The sequence below is a fragment of the Penicillium lagena genome (genome assembly GCF_028827675.1).
Source record: "Penicillium lagena strain IBT 129212 chromosome Unknown utg000001l_segment0_segment0, whole genome shotgun sequence".
NCBI lineage: Eukaryota > Fungi > Ascomycota > Eurotiomycetes > Eurotiales > Aspergillaceae > Penicillium > Penicillium lagena.
This window is the reverse complement of record NW_026623222.1, coordinates 4,262,884-4,288,238: the sequence shown is the minus strand read 5'-3', so window position 1 is coordinate 4,288,238 and position 25,355 is coordinate 4,262,884. Positions and strand designations below refer to the sequence as shown.

The window sequence follows — 25,355 nt, the reverse complement described above, 5'->3', positions numbered from 1 at the left end:
TGAGCTTGCCTCAGGGGTCTCATATCTATACACAACAATTAATGCTCCAACAATACAACTAGCACGGCTCTTCTTTCGCTAGAATTAGTTATCTTACTCTATGGTTCAATATAACTAACATGATCAGTGCAACCCCCGTCCCCCCCCGATATTCGGGAGTCGGTCTCCGATACCCGCGATTGAACCGATGAACTACGCGGACAACTCCTTTCCCCCAGATTTGACAATGCGGGGGAGATCGAGATTTCCAATATCCCGATAGCCGGAATTATGTGTTCTGTTTGGTTCCAGATAATTTTATCTTTGTTGCTCTCTGAGGCATGGTTTGATTAACTCAATGGTCCGCTTTGCTCACGAAAATTTCCGCTCAGGCACGGCTATCGGGACACATGGCGTAATATAGAGAGCTAATGATGGGATACTATTTTGATTTATTAAATCAAGTTTGATTAACACAGATATATAAAGGGACAGAAGAACTTTCATCTCAGTAAGAAGCCAGGCAAGTCTCAAGATCTCAGCCATGGTTCGTCTCTTCAGTTTTGCTGCATCTGCAGTGCTTGCAGCATCTTTTGTTTCCTCCTCTCCAACCAGCGGCCCTAATTATGCCACTTATATAAACTTTGCAACGGACGACATCCTAGACAATGACGATGGCCTACCCCCTCATCCACTCCAGGGTCTTCCTTACGGTAAGCCCACTTATCCACTCACCGTGGATGGTAACGGCCGGGAGCAAGTCGAAGCCCACTTGAACTATTTTGAGGGGAAATACTGGATGCATTCAGCAACATGGGGCTGTGGTGGCAACATATTTGTCTATGGCATTGTTGAAGGCATCAACTTCCCTGAGTCACCCGTATATCCACCCGGCCGGTACGGCGAGAAAGGAAACTGTGGAATCAAGTCATACTCCTCTCCGGATCTCACCAAATGGACTCTGGAAACCTTCTACCAACCCGATATCACGGTTGCCAATGTGACAAAGCCCGTGGTCCGTTACAGTAATGCCACTGGGAACTACGTGATGTATATGGGCTCTCCCAGTGAAGGGAATTTCTATTACACAACTTCAAAGAGCCCTGGAGGTCCGTGGAGTGATCCTCCACGACTGATGATAGGAACGCATATCAACCACGATTTTGACGTCGCCGTTGGACCTGACGGGAGCCATTACATCGTCTCGGATCCTTTTACCGAGATGCTGTCTTTCAATGACTATTATACACTGCCTATTTGGGATATCTGGGTCCAGAAGCTGGCCCCTAATCTTACTGCAACTGTGGGCACCAACGAGACATCAGCAAGAATCCGCACTGCCCGCTCTCTCTACGCACAGGGACTACATCTCGAGGCCGCCAGTTTCTTCTACCACGACGGATATTGGTACATGATGTTTGGAAGAACATGCCAAAATTGTGCTGGCCCAATTTATTACCTCTACGCGAAGAACCCATTGGGACCTTATATCGATGGTGGCTTTGTCAGTCTCGATGGTTGTGGTGGCCAAAATAAGGGCGCAAATGTGCTTCCCTCGGCGAAAGGACCGATTGTCGTCGCTGGGAACCTAGGATACCGCACCTCGCCTACAGACATTGTCGTGAACGGCTCAATCTGGCATGGAGATAACCACCAAGCGGCCTCCAGCACTTTTTTCTTTCCTCTCGAGTTCAATGAGGACCACACTATCAAGAACTACACATGTCCACCGACAGTTCACATTCCTCTGGCAAGTAATATCAGCGCTCAACCGGAGCCTCCTATTTCGTATCAATTGGACGGTCGGATTCGCAACTGGCAAACGATAGAAGCAACTTATGATCCTCCAAAATCAGGATCCCGCCTGGAATTTCCAGTTTGGCAACGCACAGACAACCTGGGACAAACCACCAATGCTGGACCAATGCTCGATGGCCTGCTTTATGTAACGGTTGGATTTTCTGACGGCAACAGCACGGCATTCTCATGGTCTCCAAGAGACATCTCCTGGGCACCGGCCAAAATCGCGATGAACGTCTCAGGCAAACAGGTATCAAAGATAATACTGAGCACCAATGCCACAAATGGCTGCTTTGGAACCTTGGTAGAGCCAAAGAAGTCCAACTCAAGTTATGGTTCGCGGGTTCACGGGACTTTCAAAGACTCACCCAAAGCTGAGCTATATGTGTACCAATTTTAGATTTCTCTGCATTTCGTGTATGAAGGGCCTCTACAAGGATATATACACAGCGGCGGTACTTATATAGAATTCTTTTCGTCAAAGCAAAAATTGAACTAGGGAGTCAAGTAGAGAGTGGAGTCGAGGCTCAATGGCCCTCGGATTCTCCGAGGTCAGCCCTGTACCCTCGTAACTCCGTCTTGACTGAAGATACCGCAGATACGTCTGTCTCTGAAATTTCCTGTTGGCGTGACCGACGATCATTCCTAACAACAAAGTACCAGCAGCTACCAATTGCCATGCAGGCGAAGCATAGCAAGCCAATAGAGCAGGCGTAGCTGACGTGGTAGTAAGGCCCGAACTTGGATTGGTAGATTTGAGGTCCCTAACATTGGCACTAGTCTTAGCGAGAGAAACAATATCATGACACGTTCAAGACGGTGGTACTCACCACAATACCCATCAGTTGGGCCGCGCCATTGGTCATCCCAATGGCCACACCTGCTGCCGTTGTACCATGAGCAGCTCGAATACGCTCTGGCGCAGAGTAGCAATATTAGCCACTAGCGTTGGAAGAATTTGGGGATGGAGAGGTCTCACCCGGCCAGACAATTGGAAACAAACTCTGAGACGCGGCGGTGGCAATCATAACGAAGATATACCTTGCCACGGAATCGCTCACGGTAATCAGTAGGATATAGCATATTATTTGCAATGCCTCAATTCCAAGAGCAGCAACCCAGGAATTGAGACGGCCTTTGTGGACAAAGTATGCAATCGTGACGAGGAAGATGAAGTTGAACGTATAGGGTGGCTTCGGGATGTCATTAGTCTTGTCGAAAAAAAATCTGCGGTTGCAGCTACTCACCATTGTCATAATCTGGGAGATGGCCGTATCGGTCATACCCAGCTGGTAGATAACAGTCGGCAAGACAAAAGTTATACCAAAGCCGCCGATACCATGACCGATCCAGATAAAAGTAAATGGAATAAACGTGGGGTCCTTGAAGGCCGTTTTGAGCTGGTCGAAATTCCATGTTTTAGCCTTCATGTCCGGCGCAGTCTCAGCCAAATCTGCGCGGAGGGCCTCCTTTTCCTCGGGCTTGAGAAATCTGGCCGTATCAATGTCTGAAGAGTATTAGCAGGGAGTTCCCCATAGTTAGTAGTGATAGGTATAACCTACAATTCGGGAGAAAGAAGTATGTATAGATGCCGCACAGAATGGCTGGCATGCCTTCGAGGATAAATAACTAGTTTATGCATGTCAGTATATCACCACCTTGACATTCACCTCTGGGAGCTTACCCATCGCCAGCCGGCAAGACCACGGATTCCATTCATGTAGGAGATTGCGTATGCTTGAAGAGTGATTTCGTCAGTGCGCTATTCGCCTTGTCTTGTGGCTGCTAGACATACCCAATAGTCCACTGATAGTTCCAGAGAACATGCCGCTTGCGTAGAAGACGCCCTGTGTTATCATATTAATCAGAATGTTGCTTTGTACAGTCTGGCTCAATGGCTATCGAAGAAAACAGAGCAACTCACAATTCTTAGGGGAAGCCTGCTGGTTGGGTACCAAAAGCTCAGGTGGTAGAGGACACCAGGGTAGAACCCAGCTTCACATAGCCCTAGGAAGAAGCGGGTTGTGAGGATACCGGCATAGTTCTGGGTGGCACCTTGGCACATCGAAACAATACCCTAGATACCCTTGCTCATCAGTCCCTGTCTTGCTATGACTTCTATCGAGCGGGATACTCACCCAAGAGACCATGATGCGACTCATCCACACATTCGGACCGAAACGCTTGAGTGCCAGCGTTGCCAGTGGCTCGGCGAACATGTACGGGTAGTAGAAAATGCTGAGCACCCAGGCCCACTGCTGGCTGTTCAGATTGCCCAGCTGTTTCTCAATGCCTGTCCCCTGCTCCAGGTTCATGATGGCTGAGTTGCTGATATTGCTAACATGAACTCTCATGACGAGATAGACAAAAGAATACCAGATCAAGATATGTCTGTCAGCCTTTTTGCGCCCAGCACTGGCAGCATCTACTGTTTCTTCCAGACTGCGGCCATCGCTCGGAGACTCCGATACATCTTTCACGGGGGAGAAGGCGCCTTGTCGTGAATATCTATTGAGTCCATCCTGAATAGTTATGGAGACAAATTGATGCCGCCGATAGATGGTCTGCGTCAGGATTGGGCTTGCGAACCGAACAGAATCGGAATATTCCAGCTCTACGGAGAGTTACCGGCATCGTCGCTATAAAAAAAAGTTACAAGCAGTTGGGAGTGAGCACGCCTTCAAATTGACATATTGACAAGGATGGCATCATATCCAGAGCTGGTGTCGAATAAGCGCGAGATCATTGAAAAAGCGTACGGGGAGATAAGAGAGAACCAGAGAACGGGATATGGAATTCGGGATTTGGTCAAGGAATTGAAGGTAAATGTTCTTCAGTTCGGTATTTTGGCCGAGAGTCAAAAATATTTGCGATTGGGGGCGCGGATGGTGTGATGAAAGAAGTCATTCGACCAATGAGCCCAACCAAAAATCGGAGGGGAGAAAGGTACAAATGCGCTTTTACGTCCTGGTGCGGGGAGATTCGACAACCCCCCTCATGAGCAGACACAGTAAATAGAAGCCGTGAATTCACTTCAGACAAGCATCGCAATGTCGCCAGCACTTACTATCCAGGGTCCCGACCTGCCCCATTGGGAGCAGCCGGCTAAGACTTCAGAGAACTTGCAATGGGCAAACATCAAAACTATCGATCTGAGTACCTTCGATCAGCCTGGCGGCAAGCAAAAATTAGCAGCAGATCTCCGTGACGCAGTAAATCAACTGGCTCTGTCGCATGATAGAACGGGATAGCTAACAAGATATAGATCCACGAGACCGGCTTCTTCAGTATTGTCGGTACCGGCTTCACGGACGAAGAGGTCCAACGACAGTACGATATCGGCCAGGCCTTTTTCAATCTTCCCCTCGAAGAGCGAACTCGTCCTGAGTACCGGTGTGACTTTGCGAATGGCAACTACTTTGGTTATCGCGCTGTATGTGGTCTTCCATTGTTACTTTCTGCGACTGTCTACCTAACCAAGAGATCACTTGCAGGCAAACGAAAAGCAGATCAAGGGCACCGAGGTCAAGGACAACGTTGAGTCGTTCAACTTTGCCAAATTCACCCAGGCATACGCCGACCAGCCGTTCCATCCGTTCTTCGAGCCCTACCGTGCTGAGATGGCGGATTTCTCTCGGGTGCGTGAAACAGTATACAACTGTTCCTGCAATCAGATAAACTGATTTTTATTTTCAGCGCGCCCTCGGAATTGCCAGTAAGATATTTGAGCTCTGCGCAATCCTCCTCGAACTCCCAGAAGACTACTTCTCATCCGGACACCGGTACGACGAGAGAGGCGACGACCACCTCCGATACATGATCTACCACCCGCGTAGCGAGGAGGACGATGCGAAGGTCGACAACAGCTGGTCGCGTGCACACACAGATTTTGGGTCCCTGACGCTACTCTGGAACCAGACCGTCGCCGGTCTGCAGCTGAAGACCCCCAGCGGCAAGTGGGAGTACGTCCCACCAGTTGACGGCGGCATTATCTGCAACGTCGGCGACACGCTGGACTTCTGGTCTGCCGGGTACCTCAAGTCGACAACCCACCGCGTCGTCCGGCCTCCAAAGGACCAGGCTCACATTCACCGGCTGGGTCTCTTCTACTTCGTGCGGCCTGGTGACAATGTTGATATCAAGCCGGCGCCGTCGCCGCTGCTTAAACGGTTGGGGTTGGTTCCTGAGAACCAGGAAGAAAACGAGCCGGTTCGTGGTCTTCAATATGTGAGGGAGCGGGTGAAGAACTATCACAACCATACCAACTACGCGGATATGACGGGCCAGAAGTTCCGCGTGGGTAACCTTGAGATTGTTGATGAGGCTCGGTAAATCACTGGTGCTTGCAGCATTGGGTGACTTGCAGGATTGTATATAGGATGGGATTTAGTCTCAAAATTGTATATTCACTCAATATCACGATATCACGGGAGGCACATTGTCCTTCATGCTGCATTAGTCGCCTTCTACTTCGTTGATCATACTGCAGCAGTATTTAGGTCTCTTTTTACGGGCTTTCACTACTAAAAACATGGTATCGCCTAACAGACCAGTTATTATTGATGTACCGGAGGATCAAGACACCTCGGGCTGCGCAGCACACGACTCAGTCGCCGCAAGACCCCCCGACCAGACGTGAGTCATGTGGCACAGGGTTTGAAACCTCAAGCCCTAAATAAGGCGTCCTCGCTAACGGTCCATTCCACACTCCCCACAGGGTACGGGAAGAGCGGGAGTATGCGTCAGTGTGGTCCCTGGCTAGAAATCTAGATCGAGTGGAGTGTTCCAATGTAATATTAATGCATACCGCGGGATTATTTGCCCGGCAACGCGATACCGGAGGCGGGGGTGAGGCGAGCATTCCCGAGGTCGGACGGGCATGCTGGTTGCATGCGGACATAATTGGCTGGAGTCTACTCTCATGGGAATACTTGCACCAGAAGAATAATTCCCGCAACAATAACACTCATAATAATAGTTGTGTGGGTTGGGTCTTCTTATTCTAGTACTCCGTCTCCGAACCGGAACAAGTGACGTCAGGCTCCACTTGTGTCCAGACTCACCTGTGTGTATGTAGGAAGTAGACATGCCTAAGATAGGAATAATAATGGAAGGTGTAATGTATGTCTAGGTCCAGGTGTACATACTACTTCTAGGTAAGAGAAAGAATAGTACACTCGATGATGTAACCGGACTGGTAGACGTGTGCGTTTGTTGGCCTTGGCCGCATTTGGGCCAGCGTGTGGCGCACGTGCGATCGGCTGCTCTTATCAGGCGGTACCAAGTCTGCAATGGTGGTGCACTAGGGTTGAGGGGTTTCTGGTTGCGCTACAACGTCTAGTATGAGGGGTTACCCAGTCCGGGGGCAGGGAACTGACTTCCTAGCATCCTAGTAGGAATACAGCTACTATGCTTGGGTACAGCTGGGTAGGCAAGGAGAGAAACATCTACAGTCATACTGGCAAAGCAGTAGAAGAGAGTGAAATAATAATACACAGTAGTTAGCTAGAAGAGGAATCATATACTGTAGTGCTAAATCAAGAATCCGGGTCCGCCCGGCCACGCCTTGGCTGCTGGCGCCTTGACTGGCCGCACATGGTTACTGCTGCTGTACACACGTTCTGCCCCCTCCTACCCTGCCTGTGCCTTCCCTCTCTCTCGCTCTTTCTTCTTCCTTCTTCTTTCTTTCCCTTCCCTCCCTCCAAGACTAAATCCAAGTTCTACTCTCACTTTCCCCCCGGACCGTCGCTTTGCGCCCCGGTCTGTATCTTATCGCGCCTTATCTTCCTCCCCCCGATCGCGTCGCATCTCCCGTCGTGGTCCTCATCCGGCCCCATCAGCCCTGAACACGTCGCGTTCTGCTTCACTGCACCACCCGTGTTCTTTGTGTTGTCTGTGTATCAGGTATGTGTGTTCTTTGTTGATGCTTCTTTGGCACTGTCGCCACCCCTTATCAGCTCGGTGGCGCCCCTTCGTAGTTGCGAACCACTGGACCGTCTGACTCATATGATATTAAAACAGCCAACACAACCCCCTTCCTCCTTCTTCGCCCATCATGGCCCGTCAACCGTCTACTTCCACCATCGCGATGGCTCTTACCGGCAAGACTGGCTCCGTCGACATCCCCCAGGCTCGGTCGGGACTCGCGTCGGGTCGTGCCCCGTCGCGTCGTCTTGGTCAGCCTGCGATGCTGCCCACGCCACCCAACTCCATCTCCCCTACCCTCCCCCGCAAGCCTTCAAGCACCGCGCGACCTTTTCGCCCGGATCGCCGCTGTCGACAGTGCCCCAGCTCGACTCCGACATCGACCTCCAGGACGCTGTCGAGCATGCGAACAGCCAGGATCAGCCCCAGCAGGCTGCGCACGAACCCGACAGCGCCGGCGCAATCACGCCCGCCATGCTGGCCAAATACCACCTGCCGGAGATCCTGCTGCACCAGGGCCCGATGGCTATTCGTCATGTCATGGGCTACCTGACCACCTCGGTGCCAGGCTTCTCGAGCATTCCCGCTGCCAAGGCGCGCCGACTAGTTGTTTCCGCGCTGGAAGGCCGTGGCCAGGGAGGCCAATCCGGCGGAGTGGATGGCGATGTCATCTTCGAGAAGGCCGGTTGGGGCTGCTGGGACGCGCACCACCGAGGAGAGCCCGCGCGCGATCAGGCAACCTCGCCTCCGTCCAGTATTCCTGGCTCATTCCAGCAGCGCGGCCTGCAAATCCAGGGTCGCTCGACGGCTTGGCTCAACAAAGGCCGGGCCCCCTACGGCACGAGCATAGGCGCTGACTCCACGGCGTTCTCGTACTCTGAGGACTATGGCGCGCATGGGGATCTCGACATGCTCGAGCATGAGGCTGACAAGATGTCACTTGATGGCGACGAGCGCGAGTACTGCTCCTCCTCGGAAGCTCCCGACGAGATGCAAGACGAGGACTGGGGCGAAGGCGACGTCACCGACGAAGAGGACTGGGCGCAGATTGGCGCGGATGCGCTGCGCGCCCGCTCGATGAACGGTGGTGGCGGTTTCTTGCCCAGCCACGTCACCGCGCGAGCGAAGCCGCAGCCTACTGGCCTCTTCGCCAACGCCCCGTCCAAGTCCGCCTCTACCAACATCGACACCCAGGAACGCGCTGCAGTGGAGGCGCTTCTGCGACTGGGCTCTATGTAAAGTCCACATTCATCACCATCATTATATCATCATCACCGGCGTTTTTTTTTTCGGGTTGGGAATCACAAACCACGTCCATAATCAGGTCGTCAAGGCTGGACCGGACCGCGCTTGACGGGCTTGTTGGCCCATTTTTTGTTTCGCGACACTTAATCTTGAAAAAGACACGACCAGAAATTCGCAAACTTTTTATTTCAACTGCGACTGGTTCGATAACATGCATTGGTTTCTTGGGTCGGCGTTCTGGGTTTTGTTTTCCTCACGTCTTATGATCAAATCTGAGCAGGTCTCCTGACACCGTCGGTCCTGTTCTACTCACTGCAGTGTCCGGCTCCGGACACTGCTTACCCCAAATATCGGGGCTCTGTGGCGTTTCTTCATCAAGTCCATCCAGTACATCTCTGGGATGGATTCTATTTTGGTTTTACTTATTTTTTAATGATCTCGGATTCCTGGGTTGAGGGAAAAGGTCAGCCTATTGCCATGACCAGAATGTGCTTTGGTCGTCTTGATTGTACTGTACTGGGTACAAAATCTGTCTGGTTGTTGGTCTGCTACTGCGTGGTGCAAATTGCCTGGTCATCTTGATTGATTCCACTGGGCATTTATTTGCATCGAGGAATTGACTCCACTCCGCAAGTACATAGTTTCTAAGAAACGTGCATGCATACTCTTATCTGTAAAATGAGGACCCGTGAATTTTCGTATACGAATAGTTGTACCGATATCTGGTTTCTCTCCGCGATACCCCTATCACCTTCTCCTGCAAGATATTCCTTTATGTATACAGAGGTAAGCTGGGTGTGGAGCAGTCCATACAAATCCCCAAAATCCACCTCAATCATAAAATAATATGCAACCACCATCCCTTCCTTCTTTCCTTGGGCCTTGGATGAACAACATGCACAATTAGAATTCGCCATAACCATACACAGCAAATAACAACAAACAAGCATTACCGAAACCAGCCATGTCCATCACTCTAAACCGACAACAACACTTTAGTTACTTTCCTTTCTTCTCCCCATGATCGAAGAAGGTGCACATCGCTTGACAGCAGCCCTATTTCTCACCATGCGCATCATTAATCCGCTTCCAGACCTCCGCCTCCACCTCCGCTAACTTGTTCCCTGCCGTGTTCATCCACGCCTTGGCCGTGTTGAACATGCTGGGCTCATCCTCGCCTGCAAAGATACTTCCCGTTACTCCTCCACTCCCGCCACCACTGCCACCATAATGCGTTGGTAGGCCCTGCGGTCTCCCCGCCGCGCCGGGGGATTGGTATACCGAGGAGAAGGGGGTAGATGTCGAGTTTGGGATTGCTTGTTGCTGCTGCACGGTGGGGGACTGGTAGGAGTAGGATTGGGTGAAGGGTTTCTGTGCGGGTGCTGTAGTAGAAGTAGCTGTAGCGGGAGCAGGAGAAGACAGTGAGGGCGGAATTGGTTCGCCTGCTTTTGGCGGTGGAGGAATAGCAGATGGGGCTGCTGCACTCGCAGAAGGAGGCTCAGGACGCGCGCCGGGCTGAGGCGCCGGCGGAGACTGAGCAGCTGCACTCGTCGGCGCAAGCGGCGTCGTCGCTGTAGCAGCTACATTTCCCAGCGGTGGCTGCTGTCCTCCGGAAGCTGTCGTCGCCGTTGGAATAGGCAAGGTAGGCGCCGCGCCGGGCTGAGGTGCGGGAGGACCGTCTGGCTGCGTGGTAGTGTAGATCGGCGAGTACGACGGTGCTGTAGCCGTTGCAGAAGTATTGGGTGGTTGGGGGGAGTCGTGAGCGCGGACTGGATTGCGGTGGCGGGTTCGGGGCGCGAGGTTGTGGTGTGCGTGTCTTCTTCGTTGGTGGTGGAGTTGGCGTTCACAGGCGCGGAGGTGTAGGTCGGTATGCCCGACATATTGAGAGAGTGTAGTATTGAATGTTCAAATGTGATGCGAAAAGGAGGTTGAAAAAGAGTAGAAGTGAAGAAGCCACCGGGGAAACAGACGTCATGCGCCCTTGCTGCTGTGGAGCATGGACTCTGCTTACAAAGTATGAAATAGTTAACTCTATATAACTATACAATTCTGGACTTGCAAGGAGCTACTTGAAAGTATTTATTTTAATGGAATATAAAATACTGCAAATACCGCATCACAAAGTTGTATAGTGCCGGGTTCTAGTACCCCTCTCCTTGGTCCAGTAAGTGGTCCTCCCAATGAGGGCGTTCATATTCAACCGTCAATCCACATCCCAGAATCGCATCCGCAACTTCATCAGACTGTTCCACGCCCACAGCTGTGTCCGCCTCTCCATGCAAGACATACGTCGACGGTACGCCGTGTTGGTGGATGCGGCGCGCGACGCGGAACGGCGCCGCCGCGCTGTCATCGCCAGCAATGCCCCAGGGCTTTGCCAGACTTGCGGTCCGCAGCATGTACACGTACAAGTGGCTGCGGGGATCATCAGGGACCTTGCCGCAGTTGGCCATCGGGGGCACATTAACATCCAGATATGCAGCCAGTTCCTTCGTCGACGCCGAATACCGTCCATTCGGTGCGGGCTGGGAGTTGGTGAAGAATGTACCGATGGGATCGGTGATGGGGTTTATGGGGACAATGCAGCACGGCCTGAGTCTTGTCGAGACGGCCGTAAGTCCTCATCCAGTGCTTCGTCCACCGACGGAACGATGGGATAATAGCTCGCCTCGCCAAAAAAAGTGGGCTGCAACGCCGTCATTCATGCGCAGCAAGGAGCCCTTGGACGGACCATGGCATCGCAAAGGGTCGGGACTGCTCATCAGCGCCGGTAGACGATCGAGCGATGGCTGTTGATAGTTTGCCAGTAGCTAGTGTCGCTCTATATGGCTGGCGCTCGCCAAGTTCATGGTAAAAGCTTCCAGAGAAGAGACTTGATCTTCAAGTGCCGTCGCGTAGGCCCAAGATATTGGCCTGGAGACACACAATAGTGAGCTCCAAGACTTGGCGTTTGTCCTACAGTCTACAGGTTTACTTTTGCGAGCAAGGTAGAGACAAAGTGAAGTACAAATTTGAGAAAGAAAGAAAGAGTTTGCAGGCAGTAAAGTACATCGGGTAAACCAAAGGGAAAGAGAATCACACCATTCTATGCTTCAAGATCCCCCCGAACCCATTTCTTGACGCATCTATCTTTTGACAATCCCACAACCTCAGCATCCGCGGCTCAGGAGGAACGGCAGCGAATCATCTATTTGAACTTCTTGCCGAAGAGCAGGAGCTGGGCCTGGTCGTAGATGGACAGGACACCGGCACCGGCGACACCACGCAGGATGTTGGCACCGGCACCCTTGAAGAGAGACTTGACACCCTCGTTGGCGATGATCTGGCGGGCAGCATCCATGGAGCTCTTGTACTTGACGGCCTCACCCGAGGTCATCATCATACGACGACGGACGGTATCCAGAGGGTACGAGGCAACACCGGCACCGGTGGTGACGGTCCAGCCGAGCAGGAACGAGGCCAGGAAGGAACCCTCAAGAGGGCCAACCAGGAGGACGGGCTTGATCGAGTCGTACATACCGAAGTACAGACCACGGTACACGACAATTCCGAGGACGGAGGGACCGAAGCCACGGTAGAGACCGGCAATACCGTCGGAGGCCAGGGTCTTGCGGTAGACATCGACAAGACCGTTGAACTGGCGCTCACCGCTGCCCTTGGCGGACTTGGCGTCGTTGGCCAGACGGGTACGGGCGTAGTCCAGCGAGTAGACGAAGAGCAGGGAAGTAGCACCGGCAGCACCACCGGAAGCCAGGTTACCCATCATCCACTTGGCGTAGCCGTCACGCTCCTTCTTGTAGGCGAACATCGACTTGTAGGTGTCACGGAAGGCGAAGTTCAGGGCCTGGGTAGGGAAGTAACGGATGACGTTGGCAGTGTTACCACGCCACAGCGAAACAACACCCTCGGCGGCAGCAGTACGACGGAAGCAGTCGGCGATACCGTTGTACTTGCGGTCGAGACGACCGGCCTTGAGCATCTCATCCTATAAAGGGGTTAGATATGGTTGCTCATCAGGGGCGGGCCCAGAATGAAAATTTTTCAATGTCCGAGCGCAAGTCCAGTCACTGTCACAGTTGAAGAATTTTCATTCATGTTCGAGTCAAAACTAACCTGGTTCTGGATGAGGAGCTTGATACGCTCGATAGGGGCAGCAGCGGTCTTGGAGACAGCGGCGGAGACACCACCCACTGCATGCAAAGTTAGTTATCATCTAAAAGATCGGGACAGTGGTGATTGTAATTCCAATCGATGGGATTGGGATAAGTGGCAGTGATGATGAGCGTCAGGGTTGGCACATACTCAGGAAGTCAACAACGAAGCCCTATCCAAGAAAAATTTGTTAGCATGGTCTGGCATCTCTCAAAACGACCCAGTCACCTCCAATCCATCTCCTCGAATCAGTCTGACGCCCTTCTGGATGCCACAGCACCCGTCGGGGCATCGCGCCGACCGGCAAAGATGGAACGGACAGGCCAGCTCAGCAAGAATGGCGACTTACGGGCATGCCCGTGAAGGACTTCTCGGCCTGGTTAACGTCACCCTTCGACATTGTGAAGGTTGTGCAAAAGAAAGAAATGCAACAAAGAGAGGAGATGGGGGAAGAAGAGTGTCGCGGGAAGAAACACTTCACAGGGATGGAGGAAGAGAAGAAAAAAAGAGAAGAGCGAAGGGGCGGAAGGGGCAGAAAAAAATACGGCAAGAAGCGAACGCTAGCCCCAATCAGGTCAGGATTACACTGTATCAGCGCCGTTTTGGTTACGGCCAGGCCGATATCTCCCGACCGCAGAAATTTTTGCACGCCGGCCATTGCGCTGGTTGGAGAGGGTCTCTTGGTTCGAGGCGTGGTTCTCACAGTAGAGACGGCCTCCATACAATTATGGCTGTTATTTTTCCGCTGCTTTTTCCCCGGTTTTGGCCTGCTACACCCCCCGAGGGCTGTCCCGCACCGGACGGTAACAGGCTGACGGGCCCATGTTTTGCCCGTCCAGAGCCGAAAGAGCCTTCCTGCCCACCGGGGCAACGCCTCCTTTTCTGCTCCGAGTATCCCGGCAAAATCCTGCCGGTCGCCACCGAATGCTTTCTAGATGCGCAATTTGTATGCAAGGAGACTCGGTGATTCTAGTCATTAGCTACGATAGGGACTACAGAAATTTTTATGTATCTCCAATCAGTTACTGTCCAGTTTACGGCGGGCAGATGATGATGGAAAAAAACTGCGCAATGAGATCGATGTCATTGGTACGTCGCTGGTGGTAGAGCTCTGCTGCATGAGCGAGGTACATGTACCGCAGCGTTTAGACAAGGCCAGGCACGACCCAATCAGCGATCTGTTCCGGCTCCACCGTATTCCCGTTTGGGGTTCACCATATACAACCGCTGGAGAAGGGAGAGTTAATCAGACCTATAGTACAGGTTAGGATTCTAACAACTATTTAGTCAGACCTGGTGAAAGATCACTATGTATACTTCAGAATTGGCTAGTCTATCTGAGGTAATTCCTCGAGATACTCTGGAGATGTTCAATATATATTGTTTGGCTAGGATCACCACTGGTTTGAAAATCTCTCATATTGAAAATGCTATTCACAGATGAAGTCATGATAGCAAACTCTATAACATAATCACTACCTACTTCTTCGACCGCTTCCTCTTCTTCCGCCGCCCATCACCCTCCCGGATATCCACCTTGGCCTCCTCATCATCGCCTTGCTCAGCCGACGGTCCCGGAGCATCGCCGCCAAACTTGAAGGTCGGCCCCTCCTCGTTACCAAAGGTGTCCTTGCGCCATTGACGCAGTCGAGCTTTCTTCCCCAGCTTCCTCTGGTCGCGTGCCTTCTGCTCCTCATCTCGGAAGGCAGCAAGTTTCTTCAAACCCGCAAACTGGTTGAGCTGGGTGTCGTCTGCCATCAGAATGTCCCGCGCAGTCAGGCCAAAACTCTGGGGCGAGGTTTCGCGGTAGCGGAACCGAGTGGCATTCTTCTTGGTAGCTCCGGGGAGCAAGGTGATGTCGAGGTCCAGATTGCGGTCCACCGCCTCTTCGACCCGCATACGATCTTTGCGGGCTTCCCGTTTCTGGTCGCGCCTCTCCTGGGCCTTGCTCTTCTTCGCGGACGGCTCACCATCCTCTCCTTCGTCGGACGAGTCTAGAGTAGGTCTGGGTTCTTCTTCCTCAAAGTCGGGGATCAGATCTTTGATATCGATATCATCGTCCCATGTCGGTTTCTTAGGATGCTTCTTCTTTTTTCCCTCGGTGTCACTCTCACCATCGTCCTCAGCGTAGTATTCTTCCCCAAACCGCTTCTGCATCTCGGATTCCCACTTCTTATCATCCCATGCGTCGTCCAAGAAACGAGCCCAGTCGTCATCCGTAAACTCCGATGCCCGCAGACCGGCAACAGCCTTGATCTGCTTGACCTTGTTCTGCAGTTCCTCCATCTTGAGCTTGCGAAGGCGGTTCTTTTCTGCATCACGCTGCTTTTTCTCTGCTTCTTTCTGCTGGCGCTCCGCATCACGAACCTTCTTTCTCGAGCTCTTCTCCTCCCTGCGAACAGATTGCTTGTTGGTGGCATCACGGGAATGGGTGAGTAGTTTCTCATTGAGCTTGCTGGGATCTTCGAAACGGAAGTTGTACGCTTCTTCAAACTGCTCGGCTCTGTCCACTTCCTCATCGTCATCCGAATCGAATGGATGCAGCTCGGGTCGCCCAGCGGGGACCCACGCTCGCGATGACATGAAGTTGGACAGGAAAGTCTCAGGGTCTTTGTCCGCATTTTTGACGTCCAGATTGACCTCGCGCTTGGGCGCTGGAAGCTTCTCAGGTGCCGATTTGCGCACCAGAAAATTGTCTTCTGCATCCTCCATGTCCTCATCTCCCGACTCTTCGTCCGCGTGCATCTGCTTGATCAGGGCCTGCTTAAGGTCGGCTTGCTCCTGCGCAAAGGTTTTCGGCGCATCTTCCTCATCGGCGGGATTGGCACCGCTAAGAAGATTCTCGCGATGATAGTCGTGCAGCGTCATCGATTTTTCTTTCTTCCCAGTTCCGGCGTTGGCGTCTTCAGGATCGAACTGGGTGTAGAACGTGGCATTCTGGTCGTATACCCGAGGGTCCTTGGAGCGAATGGCATTTAGAGTGGCCATAATCTCCGCGTCAACGGCTTCCGTAGCCAGCTCCGCGTCATCGTCCTCTTCCTCAGAAGAAGAGTCGTCGGAGTCTGAGGCCTCATCCTCGGCTCGGCGCCTTCCCAGGCTAGATGTCTTGCCATACTTTGACTCCACTAAGACACACATATTGTTAGAGAAAAGATAAAACCCATTTTGACTCAAAGAAGAATAAATTGCACATACGTTTCTGCACTTCTTCTCTCTTCTTGTTGTGCTCGAATCGACGGGCATAGTCCTCATTGACCTTGAACGAGGAATCAATCGACTGCTTGCCAACGAGGACTCCGCCCGCCTCATCTCCAGAGTCAGAGGAATCATCATCCAGCAGTTTGCGCATCTTCTTCGATGGTGGCTCCATGGCTGCTGCAGAGAAAAAGAAGATCCTCAATCGATGGCAGAACACGAAAAAAATCACTCACCGCTTTCTGATGGCTGCCTAAGGCCGCAAGGCGGAACACCCCCTGACGTAGCCAATTAGATCATCCTCGAGAGGCAACTGAACCTAAGCTACCTGGCATTGCGTTGGGCCAGGTTTCAATACTCCTGCAAACCATCATCATCATCATCGTGGTGTTTGACAATCAGACCTCCCCTCCCACCTGCGTTGGCCGCCGTGTTTCGTCCTCGCGTCGAGGGTATGCCGGGGAGAGACATCACACTAGATGTCGACTCAAACACACACCCCACTGCCCCAAGTCGGGAAGCTCGTGAGCGTGGTGTAAGTTCGGACACACGAAGCAGACTTGATTTGCATGCTGACTGCTTACCCCCTAGTCCGGTCGGCCTTAAAGAAGCGGCTCTTGACTCGCCTACCTTCCGCGCGACAACTCTCCACTTCTGCGACCAGATCGAGTTCATCGAGAAATGGCTGGACGGATACGCTCGAGCTGCCACGAAGCTCACCTCTGAGCTAACCGCTCTGGAGAGTGCGGTGGGCAGCTTTCTCTCCTACACGACAAACCCCCTCATCGTCTCCGAAGCCGTGGTCGATCATGACTACACGTTGCTGGCAATGAGGAGGTCCGGGGAGGGATCCAAAGATCTTTGGAATGGCTTGGTCAGCGTGACCAAAAAGATGGAGTCCGTGATTGCGGAACCCATTCGGGCTTTTATTCACGAGGATCTGCGGCACTTTAAGGAAACACGGCGCTCCCTGGAGCTCGCCCAAAAGCAGTACGACTATTTGCAAGCTCGATACGCGTCCCAGTCAAAGTCCAAAGAACCCTCCGCCCTGAGAGAAGAGGCCTTTCAGCTCCATGAAGCACGCAAAGCCTACCTGAAGACATCTATGGATTTCTCCGTCGAAGCTCCTCAGGTGCGCAACGCACTTGACCGACTTCTGGTGCGGATATCGTTTGACCAGTGGCGAGACTTCAGACAGTTTCACAATAACAACGGCAACGCATTCTCTAAATGGTCATCCGAGATGGACCGCATCAAAGGTTGGGTCCATGAAATGGAGGGAAGTGAAAGGTCCTCCAAACGGGAGCTTCTCTCCACCAGAAAGCAGATCGAAGAGGCTGCGGAGCTGGTGGCACGACCGTCCCGAGAATTGGAGGATTACTCGATCTCTACTGTTCCCTACCTTGGATCTCGCCCTTTGTCGTCGCTCAATATGACCAAGGAAGTGAAAGCGGAAAAGCAAGGATGGGTTAATCTACGGACATTGTCAGGGAAACCGACTCGGACTTCCTGGGTTCGACGATGGGCCTTCCTAAAACACGGGATCTTCGGGTGTCTTGTACAGGGTGCGCGCACGGGCGGTGTTGAAGAAAGCGAGCGGATCGGCGTGTTGCTTTGCAGCGTTCGACCAGCGTTCCAAGAGGAACGGCGCTTCTGCTTCCAAGTGAAGACAAAAAACAACAACATCATGCTCCAAACAGAAACGCAAAGAGAGTTGATAGAGTGGATCGGCGCCTTTGAAGCAGCTAAGCAAAAAGCGTTGGAGAATCCAGCAAGCACCGACCGCTCGATCACAGGGAAACTTACCGTTCAGGACCCTGCCTTCGCAATCTCCCAACCCCCAGCCCCAGAATTCGCCGCGGAGCCGCACGATTCTCTCACTCCTGATGCACATGACGAACCGAGCTCGATAGAGCGCGCTAGTACACTCGCCATTCCGGACCGGGATGCGTTGGCGTTCAGAAATAGCACCGATGCCAGCACGAATCGAAGGCTCTCTGGACTCGAAGGGGAAGGCTCTACCAGGGAGCATGCTAGGGAACACACGGCAAGAATTATCCAAAAACTGGACCTGCATCGCAAGTCGAACAATGCTCCACCATCGCCGGCCACTGGTATCGCCAGCCTCATATCTGCCAGCCACAATGCTCTCCCTTACGGCAATGCTGGCCCATTCACTGCGGGAGAAAGCGAAGGGAACCGGAGCCGCGGCCGCAGTTTGAGTAGCCGTGATGAACCTGGTTGGAGCCTCGCGCCTCCGACTTTGGCTAATCCACCTGCACCCACCAGCATGAGTAAAGCTGCGGTCGTTGTCAGCAACGAGAGAGGCATTGGATTGGGGTCCACTGATAGCACAGGCGGAATGCCCAGTGGGATGATGGCCAACTTATGGGGAAGCTCCAATTGGGGGTTTATGAACAAATTCCAACGAGACTACGTTCAGCATACAAATGGGGATCAAGATAGCGCATCCGAAGGACGGCCATCCTCCGCATTAAGTGACTCCTCGAAGCACACGATTGCCGCGCAGGCTGATACAACGTCAACCGCCCGACAGACACCGGGTCCACGCCACAGACAGACCGTGAGCCTGGATGGCGATGCGTCTAAACTCCAGCGAGCTGCAATAGGGGTTCAACATGAATACCCTAGCTACTATCCCCAGCCGCTCAGAATTCAGGATGCCCAGTTTCGACTGCTGTTTCCTGATGTCAAGAAAGATGAATCATTGGTTCTGGTGTTCAGAGCGACTTGGAGCCCAAATGACCAGCAAGAATTCCCAGGACGAGCCTATGTTACGACCCAGAACATCTTTTTCTACAGCCACCACTTTGGCTTGGTCTTGACCACGAGTGTCTCTCTGGATAGTGTCAAAGAAGTCACCGCTGCCTCCGGGAGAGACTGTGATTTCCTTTACTTGCACACCATCCCACCTCTTGGAAGCGACACTCCCGGACGGGTAACGATCAAGACATTCCTTGAGTCCCTCCGAGTTCTCCAAAAGCGTCTGAATTTCTTGGTTCATAACTCCATAGCCGCTGAACCCTTAACATTGGAGGCTGTCTTCAAAACTCTGATCAAGATGGATACCGGGTCTCCAACCCGACATTCCAGCGCAGATAGCTGGGAGGATGCCTCGGCCGGGCTTGCAGACACTAAATTCGATGGGAACTCTGCTGCCCAGAAGGATTTCCGAGCTCCTATCTATATTGACAAGGATCTCGACCTGGATGCTGGTCGTGGACGAGATCTGCCAAAGTTTAGACTTCCCACGCAGCCCGTGGAGTATGTCCCACAAGGAGACCTGGTTCTGGCAACGGAGAAGGTGCTTGATGTCAGTCCTAAGGCGCTTTTCCATATATTATTTGGTGACAAGAGTGCTGTTTGGCAACTTCTACTTCATGAGAGGGAAGCTCGCGGTAGGTTGGACTAATGCCGTCAGTGTGAAGTATGACTGACTGATATGCTCTGCAGACATCAAGCAATGGCCTTGGACCACTACGGAATCGCGTCATCTCCGACGAGACTTTGAGTATCAGATTGGCACTACGGGCCTACTTGGTACGTTTCTCTGCCATTTAATATTCTGCCGATATTAACCCTCCTCCCAGGAGGAAACCAAGAGAATGCCATTGCGGATTACCAAATCATCGATGTACTCAATGATCACCTTTGCTATGTCATCACCGATAAGAAGACCCCTTGGCATCTACCATTCCGACGCTCCTTCCGACTGGTCAGCAAAGTTGTCATTACTTTCCAAGCCAAGTCGAAGAGTAAGCTTGCCATTTACACAAATGTGGAATGGCTATGGTCGCCGTACGGTTTGAAGAGTGAGTTTCTTTGATTTGTTTCGAGGCCTACTTCTAACAGTCGCCAGGTTCCATCAACAAGAGGGCGATCAAGGATCTCGAAGAGGATGCTTTAGATCTGGTAGACTTGGTGAGTGACCAAGTGCGTCGACTCGGCGCACATAGTCGCACCAAAAAGGCCATTACCATCTTTGGTCATGTCGGACGCCAGAGCCACGTTTCTCACTTCACTAAAGTGGGCGGAAACCTGAAGCTGCAATCGCGAAAGCGACATCAGCGAACCATGACACAGCTGCTTATGGGGTCGTTTTTGTCATTGCTGGACAGCGCCGTTTCGTCGATTATGATTTGTTCATTCGACGTCCTCCGCTGGTCGTGGAAGACTTTGAGTGCGCATAAGGTCATTTTGGTCTTGCTGGTCGCCAGCGTGCTCATGAACGGATTCTACTCTTCTCGAGATACTTGGGATTGGTGGCACGAGAGACACGCCGGAAACTTCATGGCCCGGCTTGGCGTCCAACCGGACTTGGTCATGAGCAAGGCCATTTATATGAGAGATATCGACGAGGCCGTCGCAAATACAACCATCTGGCCCAACTCTGGCAGCCCCAGCGATTGCTTCTCCACATTCTACGAACAGACCACCCGATATGCCGAGATGCCTCTTGCCCTCAGCACCGCTGGCCCCCGAGACACGATGGCCCGGAGTACTCTCAAACGTTTCCAGCAGACCCGCGAACGACTGGGCTCGCACCGACACAATCTGCTCGTTGCGCTGCGCGTCGTGAATAGCATCGAGCGAGAAGTCATCCAGAATGAGTGGGAGCGCTGGCTCCGCGACGAGATCCGCCGCTGTCGCCAAGTTGAGATCCTTCTCAGCGGCAACGCTGCCGATGGCGATAAAGGGAGCCGGTTGGCTCAAGCCGAGCAAGTCTTCGCCGAACATGCCAATGACGTAAAGCAGTGGTACGAAACGTACTGTTCGAGCTGTCGCATGGAGCACGACCAAGTTGTGAAGAATGACCGTGATAATTTGCTCGCTTGACAAATTTTTCTTTAGGAAGGTCGCACTCGACCATCCGGCTGTCTGTTTCTGTGCTTTTGCTTGTTTCGATCGACCACACTATACCCGGCAGCCGATGGTCACAAAATGTGGTTTTGTGTCGTGTGGATAATCTGGCGTACATATGGGTGCAAGTCATTTCCCCTTCTTGGAAAATAATTTGCGAAGCAATGCACATAATAATCCACCACTCTTCTTTCTCGTTGTACCAGCGTAAACAACAGAAGACAGACAGTCTTCCCTTTCCTTTCCGGGAGACCCTCAATTCTGCCTAGGCTTGACCTCGCCATCGTGCACAACATAGTAGGCCACTGTTCCATCCCCGCCCATCCCCTTATCCACCATAGCAAGCAGCACCCTCTTGCCGCCCCATTCCCTCGTTGCGCGCACCGCTTCTTTCTTGGTATAGTACTCCGCGAGCTTGGCCTGCATCTCTGCATCAACATCCGTCATAGATAGTTCCGTGTTGTTTGAGCTCGGAATTTCAGGAAGTGAGTCAAAAACAGCGGCAATGCGGTGCACGCTCCATGACTGGCCCTGCGCAGTGGGGATGACGAATAGTCTCTCGGGACGGAGGTCGTCGTCGCGCAGGCCCTTTTCAAGCATGTATAGCTGCTCGTCTGGATGGGTGTACACGCGATGTGGGGGGATGCCGGATATCAGGGAGATTGGCGGTGTATCTGTGGTGCTCTTTGGAGGGCTTGGGATGTCATGGGTTTGGAGAGATGTCCAGAGGTGTTGGTGTTGGAGGTTGTGTAGGATCTGGAGGGTGGTTGCGGCAATGGGATTGTTGGATGCGGAGGCAGAGGAGATGAGCTGGGTGAGCGCTGAGGGCTCGGGGGCTGCTGGATTTGTTGCCATTGCCAGGAGGTCCCTGTTGATTGAGGGACTGCTGCGATTGATTGATAGAGAAAATTATTCGGGCTGATTAGGTTCACCGCCTGCGCTGATAAGCAACAACAATTTGTTTTGGCGAGTAACTAAGAACAGTTGGCATCATCCGCAGTTCCCATTCTCTCTCCTTCCCTGCGCCCAGAAGACCTGTTCGAATCCGTGATTCCGTGGTCGCTTTGCACCGAGTCAACCTTTGGAAACCCCGTCTTTGTTTGGGACTTGGTGAAGCCACCGCCGCAGCAATGGGTCGGCAAAAGCAACAAACACCGCTGCAGCGAGCGCCTTCGTCGCAATTGACAGATATGATCACGAACGATTCCGAGGTCCAGAAGGACAATGCAATGGCGTCCCCCGGCGCTAATGGAAGTGCACCCGCCAATGCGTCAGCACCGCTAGACACCGCTGATAGCCCCGGGTTGATGCAACTTCTGATCTGCGTTCTCGGTATATACGCTGCTTTGTAAGTGGTTGGATCTTGATTTCCAAGCAAGTCCGATATCTAACAGAGACCGGCAGCCTCTCATGGGGTGTGCTGCAAGAGGCCATCACCACCACTGCCTATCCCATCCGTCCAGCCACAGCCGCCGAGCCAGAGCCTCCCACGGAGCGATTCACCTACTCGCTCGTGCTGAACACGATCCAGTCCTCCTTCGCGGCAATTACTGGCTTCGCATACCTCTTCTTATCCACACCAAAGGGCCAGAAAATTCCCTCGATCTTTCCGACTCGTCGCATCCTCTTCCCTCTGCTCCTGGTCAGCATCTCCTCGTCGCTTGCGTCGCCATTCGGCTATGCCAGTCTCGCGCATATCGACTACCTGACTTTTATTCTGGCTAAGTCCTGCAAATTGCTCCCTGTCATGCTTCTTCACTTGACTATCTTCCGGAAGAGATACCCACTGTACAAATACGGTGTGGTTCTCATGGTTACTCTTGGCGTTGCAACTTTCACGCTGCACCATCCTGGAACCAGCAAGAAGGTTGCCGCATCTGCGGCAAAGCAAAACGGGTCCTCAATGTACGGGATTCTGTTGCTGTCCATCAATCTCCTTCTAGATGGCCTCACCAACACAACCCAAGACCACGTCTTCACCTCGCCAAAGACGTACACGCGCTTCACCGGTCCGCAGATGATGGTTGCACAGAACGTGCTCTCGACAGTCCTCACGACGACCTACCTCCTGCTCATGCCGCATATATCCCAAAGCGGACTCTTGCACAACCTGCTCCCAATCCCCATCCCGCCCTCCACCGAGACGGAGCTGTTCGGGGCTATCTCGTTCCTCTCGCGCCACCCGGAGGCATTGAAGAATGTCCTCGGCTTCGCGACCTGCGGCGCTATCGGGCAGGTCTTTATTTTCTATACCTTGTCCAAGTTCTCGTCACTGCTTCTCGTGACCGTCACCGTCACCCGCAAGATGCTGACCATGCTCCTCAGCGTGTTCTGGTTCGGCCATTCTCTGTCTGGAGGCCAGTGGCTGGGTATTGGGCTTGTGTTTGGCGGGATTGGCGCCGAGGCCGCGGTGCAGAGACAGGAAAAGAAGGCGAAGGAACGGGCGAAGCAGAGTGAAAGTGCGAAAAAGGAGTTGTAGAGATGATTTGTTTTGGTCTTGTTCATCCGTATATATATACAGCTCTCATTTTGGGCATTTTGCATGTATCTCCCATGGTATCTAATAAAAAGAAAAGAGCTCTCCCCTTCTCTCACTTCCGCCCTTCGATCATGATAATATGATACCCAAACCCAGTCTTAACCTCGACATACTTGGGATTCCCCGTCGAGCTGGGCTCCAGCTCGTACGCAGCTTTTTCAAACGCAGGGTCCAGACTGCCTCGCGTCTTCCATCCAAGCGAGCCTCCTATTCTCGCCATCAGTACATAGTCAATCTCAAAGGGGGAAATTGCCAGTTAGTCGCCTATTGCACTCACCCTGTCGGGCTTTATCCTCCGAAAACTCTCTAGCAACCTCATCGAATTTGACCCCATTGCGCAATTTCTCTAATGCCTCTTCCTTCTTGGAGTGTTTCTCGCACTGAAAATATACCCATCAGACAACCGTCCCTCTTGCATGATCTCAGAGATCACGATACACACCAGTATATGTCGCACGTTAATCGACTGGCCCGCTTTCAGCGCGCCAGCACCCTTGCCGCCCTTGCCCTTGGCTGCGTCGTCATTGGAGGCTTCTTTCCCTTTACCCTTGCTGGCTTTCTTATCGCCGCCTTTGGCATTGTTTTTGGGTGCCATGGCGGAGTGTGGAAAGTGTATGTGATGTTCTGAATCGAACCAAACGCGGATTCTTGGGTGGGGCGGATATTGATGCCTGAGGCAGGGCGTGACGTGGGTGTCACTATACTCTTCCATGTATGTCTTTCTGTCTCTCTCTCCCTTGATCATCCATGCTATTCAATCTCGAGACTGCGCGGATATCCGCCCTACCAGACGATGCATTCTACATTTCCGACTTCATCACCGAAGAGGAAGAAACCCGACTCCTCCAAAAGGTACGGTCTCCCTCCCCATCACTCTAGCCACACCCTCCATTTAACGTCCATTCATGAACAGATCTCATCCGCGCCCCTTCCCCGCTGGACCCAACTCACCCACCGCCGCCTACAGACCTGGCCCTCAGCGCTAACAAAAACGAACATGCTCCTCGCATCTCCGCTCCCACAATGGCTCGTCAATCCTATCATCGAGCCGCGGCTGAATGACCTCGGCATCTTTCGTGATGCGCCGCATCAGGCACCGAACCATGTCCTTGTTAATGAGTACAAGCCCGGCCAGGGGATTATGCCGCATGAGGATGGGGCAGCCTATTATCCGCTCGTGGCGACGGTTAGTCTGGGGGCGGGGATTGTGTTGGATTTATACCCGAAGGACTTTCCAGAGCCACAACAACGCCGACAAATCCACACCGAAGCCACCGATCACGATTCCAGCGCAGAGCGGAAACCACAGTACCGAATCTTCCAGGAACGGCGAAGTCTACTCGTGACCCGCGGCAAGATCTACACGGATTTCCTACATGGAATCGCAGAGACGAGACGGGACGAGCATCTGGGCCCGGATACGATCTGCAATTGGGGTTTACTGCGAGACCGGCACGCCTTGCGGGATGGGTGGCTCCAGCGCGAGACGCGGACGAGTCTGACGTATCGCGATGTGCTGAAGGTGGCTGCGGTGGGGAATACTATGAAGTTTCTGGGAAGGGGATCATAACTATTCTTTTTGTACAATCTAACTATGGCTTACAGGTAGGTATGGATGTCTGTAAGCAGGACCATGCTG

The 25,355-nt window shown here is 52.7% G+C and overlaps 13 protein-coding genes across 13 annotated transcripts; 6 read left to right on the top strand and 7 right to left on the bottom strand.

Annotated features, from left to right (window-relative positions):
* Positions 1–523: 523 nt before the first annotated feature.
* On the top strand, positions 524–2,179 carry N7510_001885 (uncharacterized protein; the record flags this gene model as incomplete). The annotated part of the gene is made up of 1 exon (XM_056973812.1): positions 524–2,179. The coding sequence occupies one exon, from the start codon at positions 524–526 to the stop codon at positions 2,177–2,179; it is 1,656 nt and encodes a 551-aa protein (XP_056838929.1).
* A 127-nt stretch (positions 2,180–2,306) lies between these two features.
* On the bottom strand, positions 2,307–4,094 carry N7510_001884 (high-affinity nicotinic acid transporter; the record flags this gene model as incomplete). Its single annotated transcript, XM_056973811.1, has 9 exons — positions 2,307–2,543; positions 2,610–2,695; positions 2,759–2,972; positions 3,027–3,286; positions 3,342–3,408; positions 3,464–3,516; positions 3,575–3,626; positions 3,704–3,856; positions 3,918–4,094. The coding sequence occupies 9 exons, from the start codon at positions 4,092–4,094 to the stop codon at positions 2,307–2,309; spliced, it is 1,299 nt and encodes a 432-aa protein (XP_056838928.1).
* A 637-nt stretch (positions 4,095–4,731) lies between these two features.
* N7510_001883 (2OG-Fe(II) oxygenase superfamily protein) lies at positions 4,732–6,111 on the top strand (the record flags this gene model as incomplete). Its single annotated transcript, XM_056973810.1, has 5 exons — positions 4,732–4,749; positions 4,818–4,991; positions 5,045–5,212; positions 5,274–5,417; positions 5,476–6,111. 5 exons carry the CDS (start codon positions 4,732–4,734, stop codon positions 6,109–6,111), a joined length of 1,140 nt encoding a protein of 379 aa, XP_056838927.1.
* Positions 6,112–7,785: 1,674 nt separating this feature from the next.
* Positions 7,786–8,943, top strand: N7510_001882 (uncharacterized protein; the record flags this gene model as incomplete). The annotated part of the gene is made up of 1 exon (XM_056973809.1): positions 7,786–8,943. The coding sequence occupies one exon, from the start codon at positions 7,786–7,788 to the stop codon at positions 8,941–8,943; it is 1,158 nt and encodes a 385-aa protein (XP_056838926.1).
* Positions 8,944–10,005: 1,062 nt separating this feature from the next.
* N7510_001881 (uncharacterized protein) lies at positions 10,006–10,829 on the bottom strand (the record flags this gene model as incomplete). Its single annotated transcript, XM_056973808.1, is given in 2 exon segments — positions 10,006–10,608; positions 10,626–10,829. The coding sequence occupies 2 exon segments, from the start codon at positions 10,827–10,829 to the stop codon at positions 10,006–10,008; spliced, it is 807 nt and encodes a 268-aa protein (XP_056838925.1).
* Positions 10,830–11,090: 261 nt separating this feature from the next.
* Positions 11,091–11,402, bottom strand: N7510_001880 (uncharacterized protein; the record flags this gene model as incomplete). Its single annotated transcript, XM_056973807.1, has 1 exon — positions 11,091–11,402. One exon carries the CDS (start codon positions 11,400–11,402, stop codon positions 11,091–11,093), a length of 312 nt encoding a protein of 103 aa, XP_056838924.1.
* Positions 11,403–12,136: 734 nt separating this feature from the next.
* N7510_001879 (putative mitochondrial ADP,ATP carrier protein (Ant)) lies at positions 12,137–13,501 on the bottom strand (the record flags this gene model as incomplete). The annotated part of the gene is made up of 4 exons (XM_056973806.1): positions 12,137–12,934; positions 13,063–13,139; positions 13,252–13,273; positions 13,451–13,501. The coding sequence occupies 4 exons, from the start codon at positions 13,499–13,501 to the stop codon at positions 12,137–12,139; spliced, it is 948 nt and encodes a 315-aa protein (XP_056838923.1).
* Positions 13,502–14,580: 1,079 nt separating this feature from the next.
* On the bottom strand, positions 14,581–16,471 carry N7510_001878 (KRI1 family protein; the record flags this gene model as incomplete). The annotated part of the gene is made up of 2 exons (XM_056973805.1): positions 14,581–16,226; positions 16,297–16,471. 2 exons carry the CDS (start codon positions 16,469–16,471, stop codon positions 14,581–14,583), a joined length of 1,821 nt encoding a protein of 606 aa, XP_056838922.1.
* A 304-nt stretch (positions 16,472–16,775) lies between these two features.
* N7510_001877 (uncharacterized protein) lies at positions 16,776–21,153 on the top strand (the record flags this gene model as incomplete). The annotated part of the gene is made up of 5 exons (XM_056973804.1): positions 16,776–16,831; positions 16,888–19,715; positions 19,771–19,857; positions 19,908–20,129; positions 20,177–21,153. 5 exons carry the CDS (start codon positions 16,776–16,778, stop codon positions 21,151–21,153), a joined length of 4,170 nt encoding a protein of 1,389 aa, XP_056838921.1.
* Positions 21,154–21,432: 279 nt separating this feature from the next.
* N7510_001876 (uncharacterized protein) lies at positions 21,433–22,032 on the bottom strand (the record flags this gene model as incomplete). The annotated part of the gene is made up of 1 exon (XM_056973803.1): positions 21,433–22,032. One exon carries the CDS (start codon positions 22,030–22,032, stop codon positions 21,433–21,435), a length of 600 nt encoding a protein of 199 aa, XP_056838920.1.
* A 275-nt stretch (positions 22,033–22,307) lies between these two features.
* N7510_001875 (UDP-galactose transporter HUT1) lies at positions 22,308–23,656 on the top strand (the record flags this gene model as incomplete). The annotated part of the gene is made up of 2 exons (XM_056973802.1): positions 22,308–22,525; positions 22,582–23,656. The coding sequence occupies 2 exons, from the start codon at positions 22,308–22,310 to the stop codon at positions 23,654–23,656; spliced, it is 1,293 nt and encodes a 430-aa protein (XP_056838919.1).
* A 112-nt stretch (positions 23,657–23,768) lies between these two features.
* N7510_001874 (peptidylprolyl isomerase) lies at positions 23,769–24,311 on the bottom strand (the record flags this gene model as incomplete). Its single annotated transcript, XM_056973801.1, has 3 exons — positions 23,769–23,923; positions 23,994–24,096; positions 24,159–24,311. 3 exons carry the CDS (start codon positions 24,309–24,311, stop codon positions 23,769–23,771), a joined length of 411 nt encoding a protein of 136 aa, XP_056838918.1.
* A 152-nt stretch (positions 24,312–24,463) lies between these two features.
* Positions 24,464–25,286, top strand: N7510_001873 (uncharacterized protein; the record flags this gene model as incomplete). The annotated part of the gene is made up of 2 exons (XM_056973800.1): positions 24,464–24,568; positions 24,630–25,286. 2 exons carry the CDS (start codon positions 24,464–24,466, stop codon positions 25,284–25,286), a joined length of 762 nt encoding a protein of 253 aa, XP_056838917.1.
* Between the last annotated feature and the right edge of the window lie 69 nt (positions 25,287–25,355).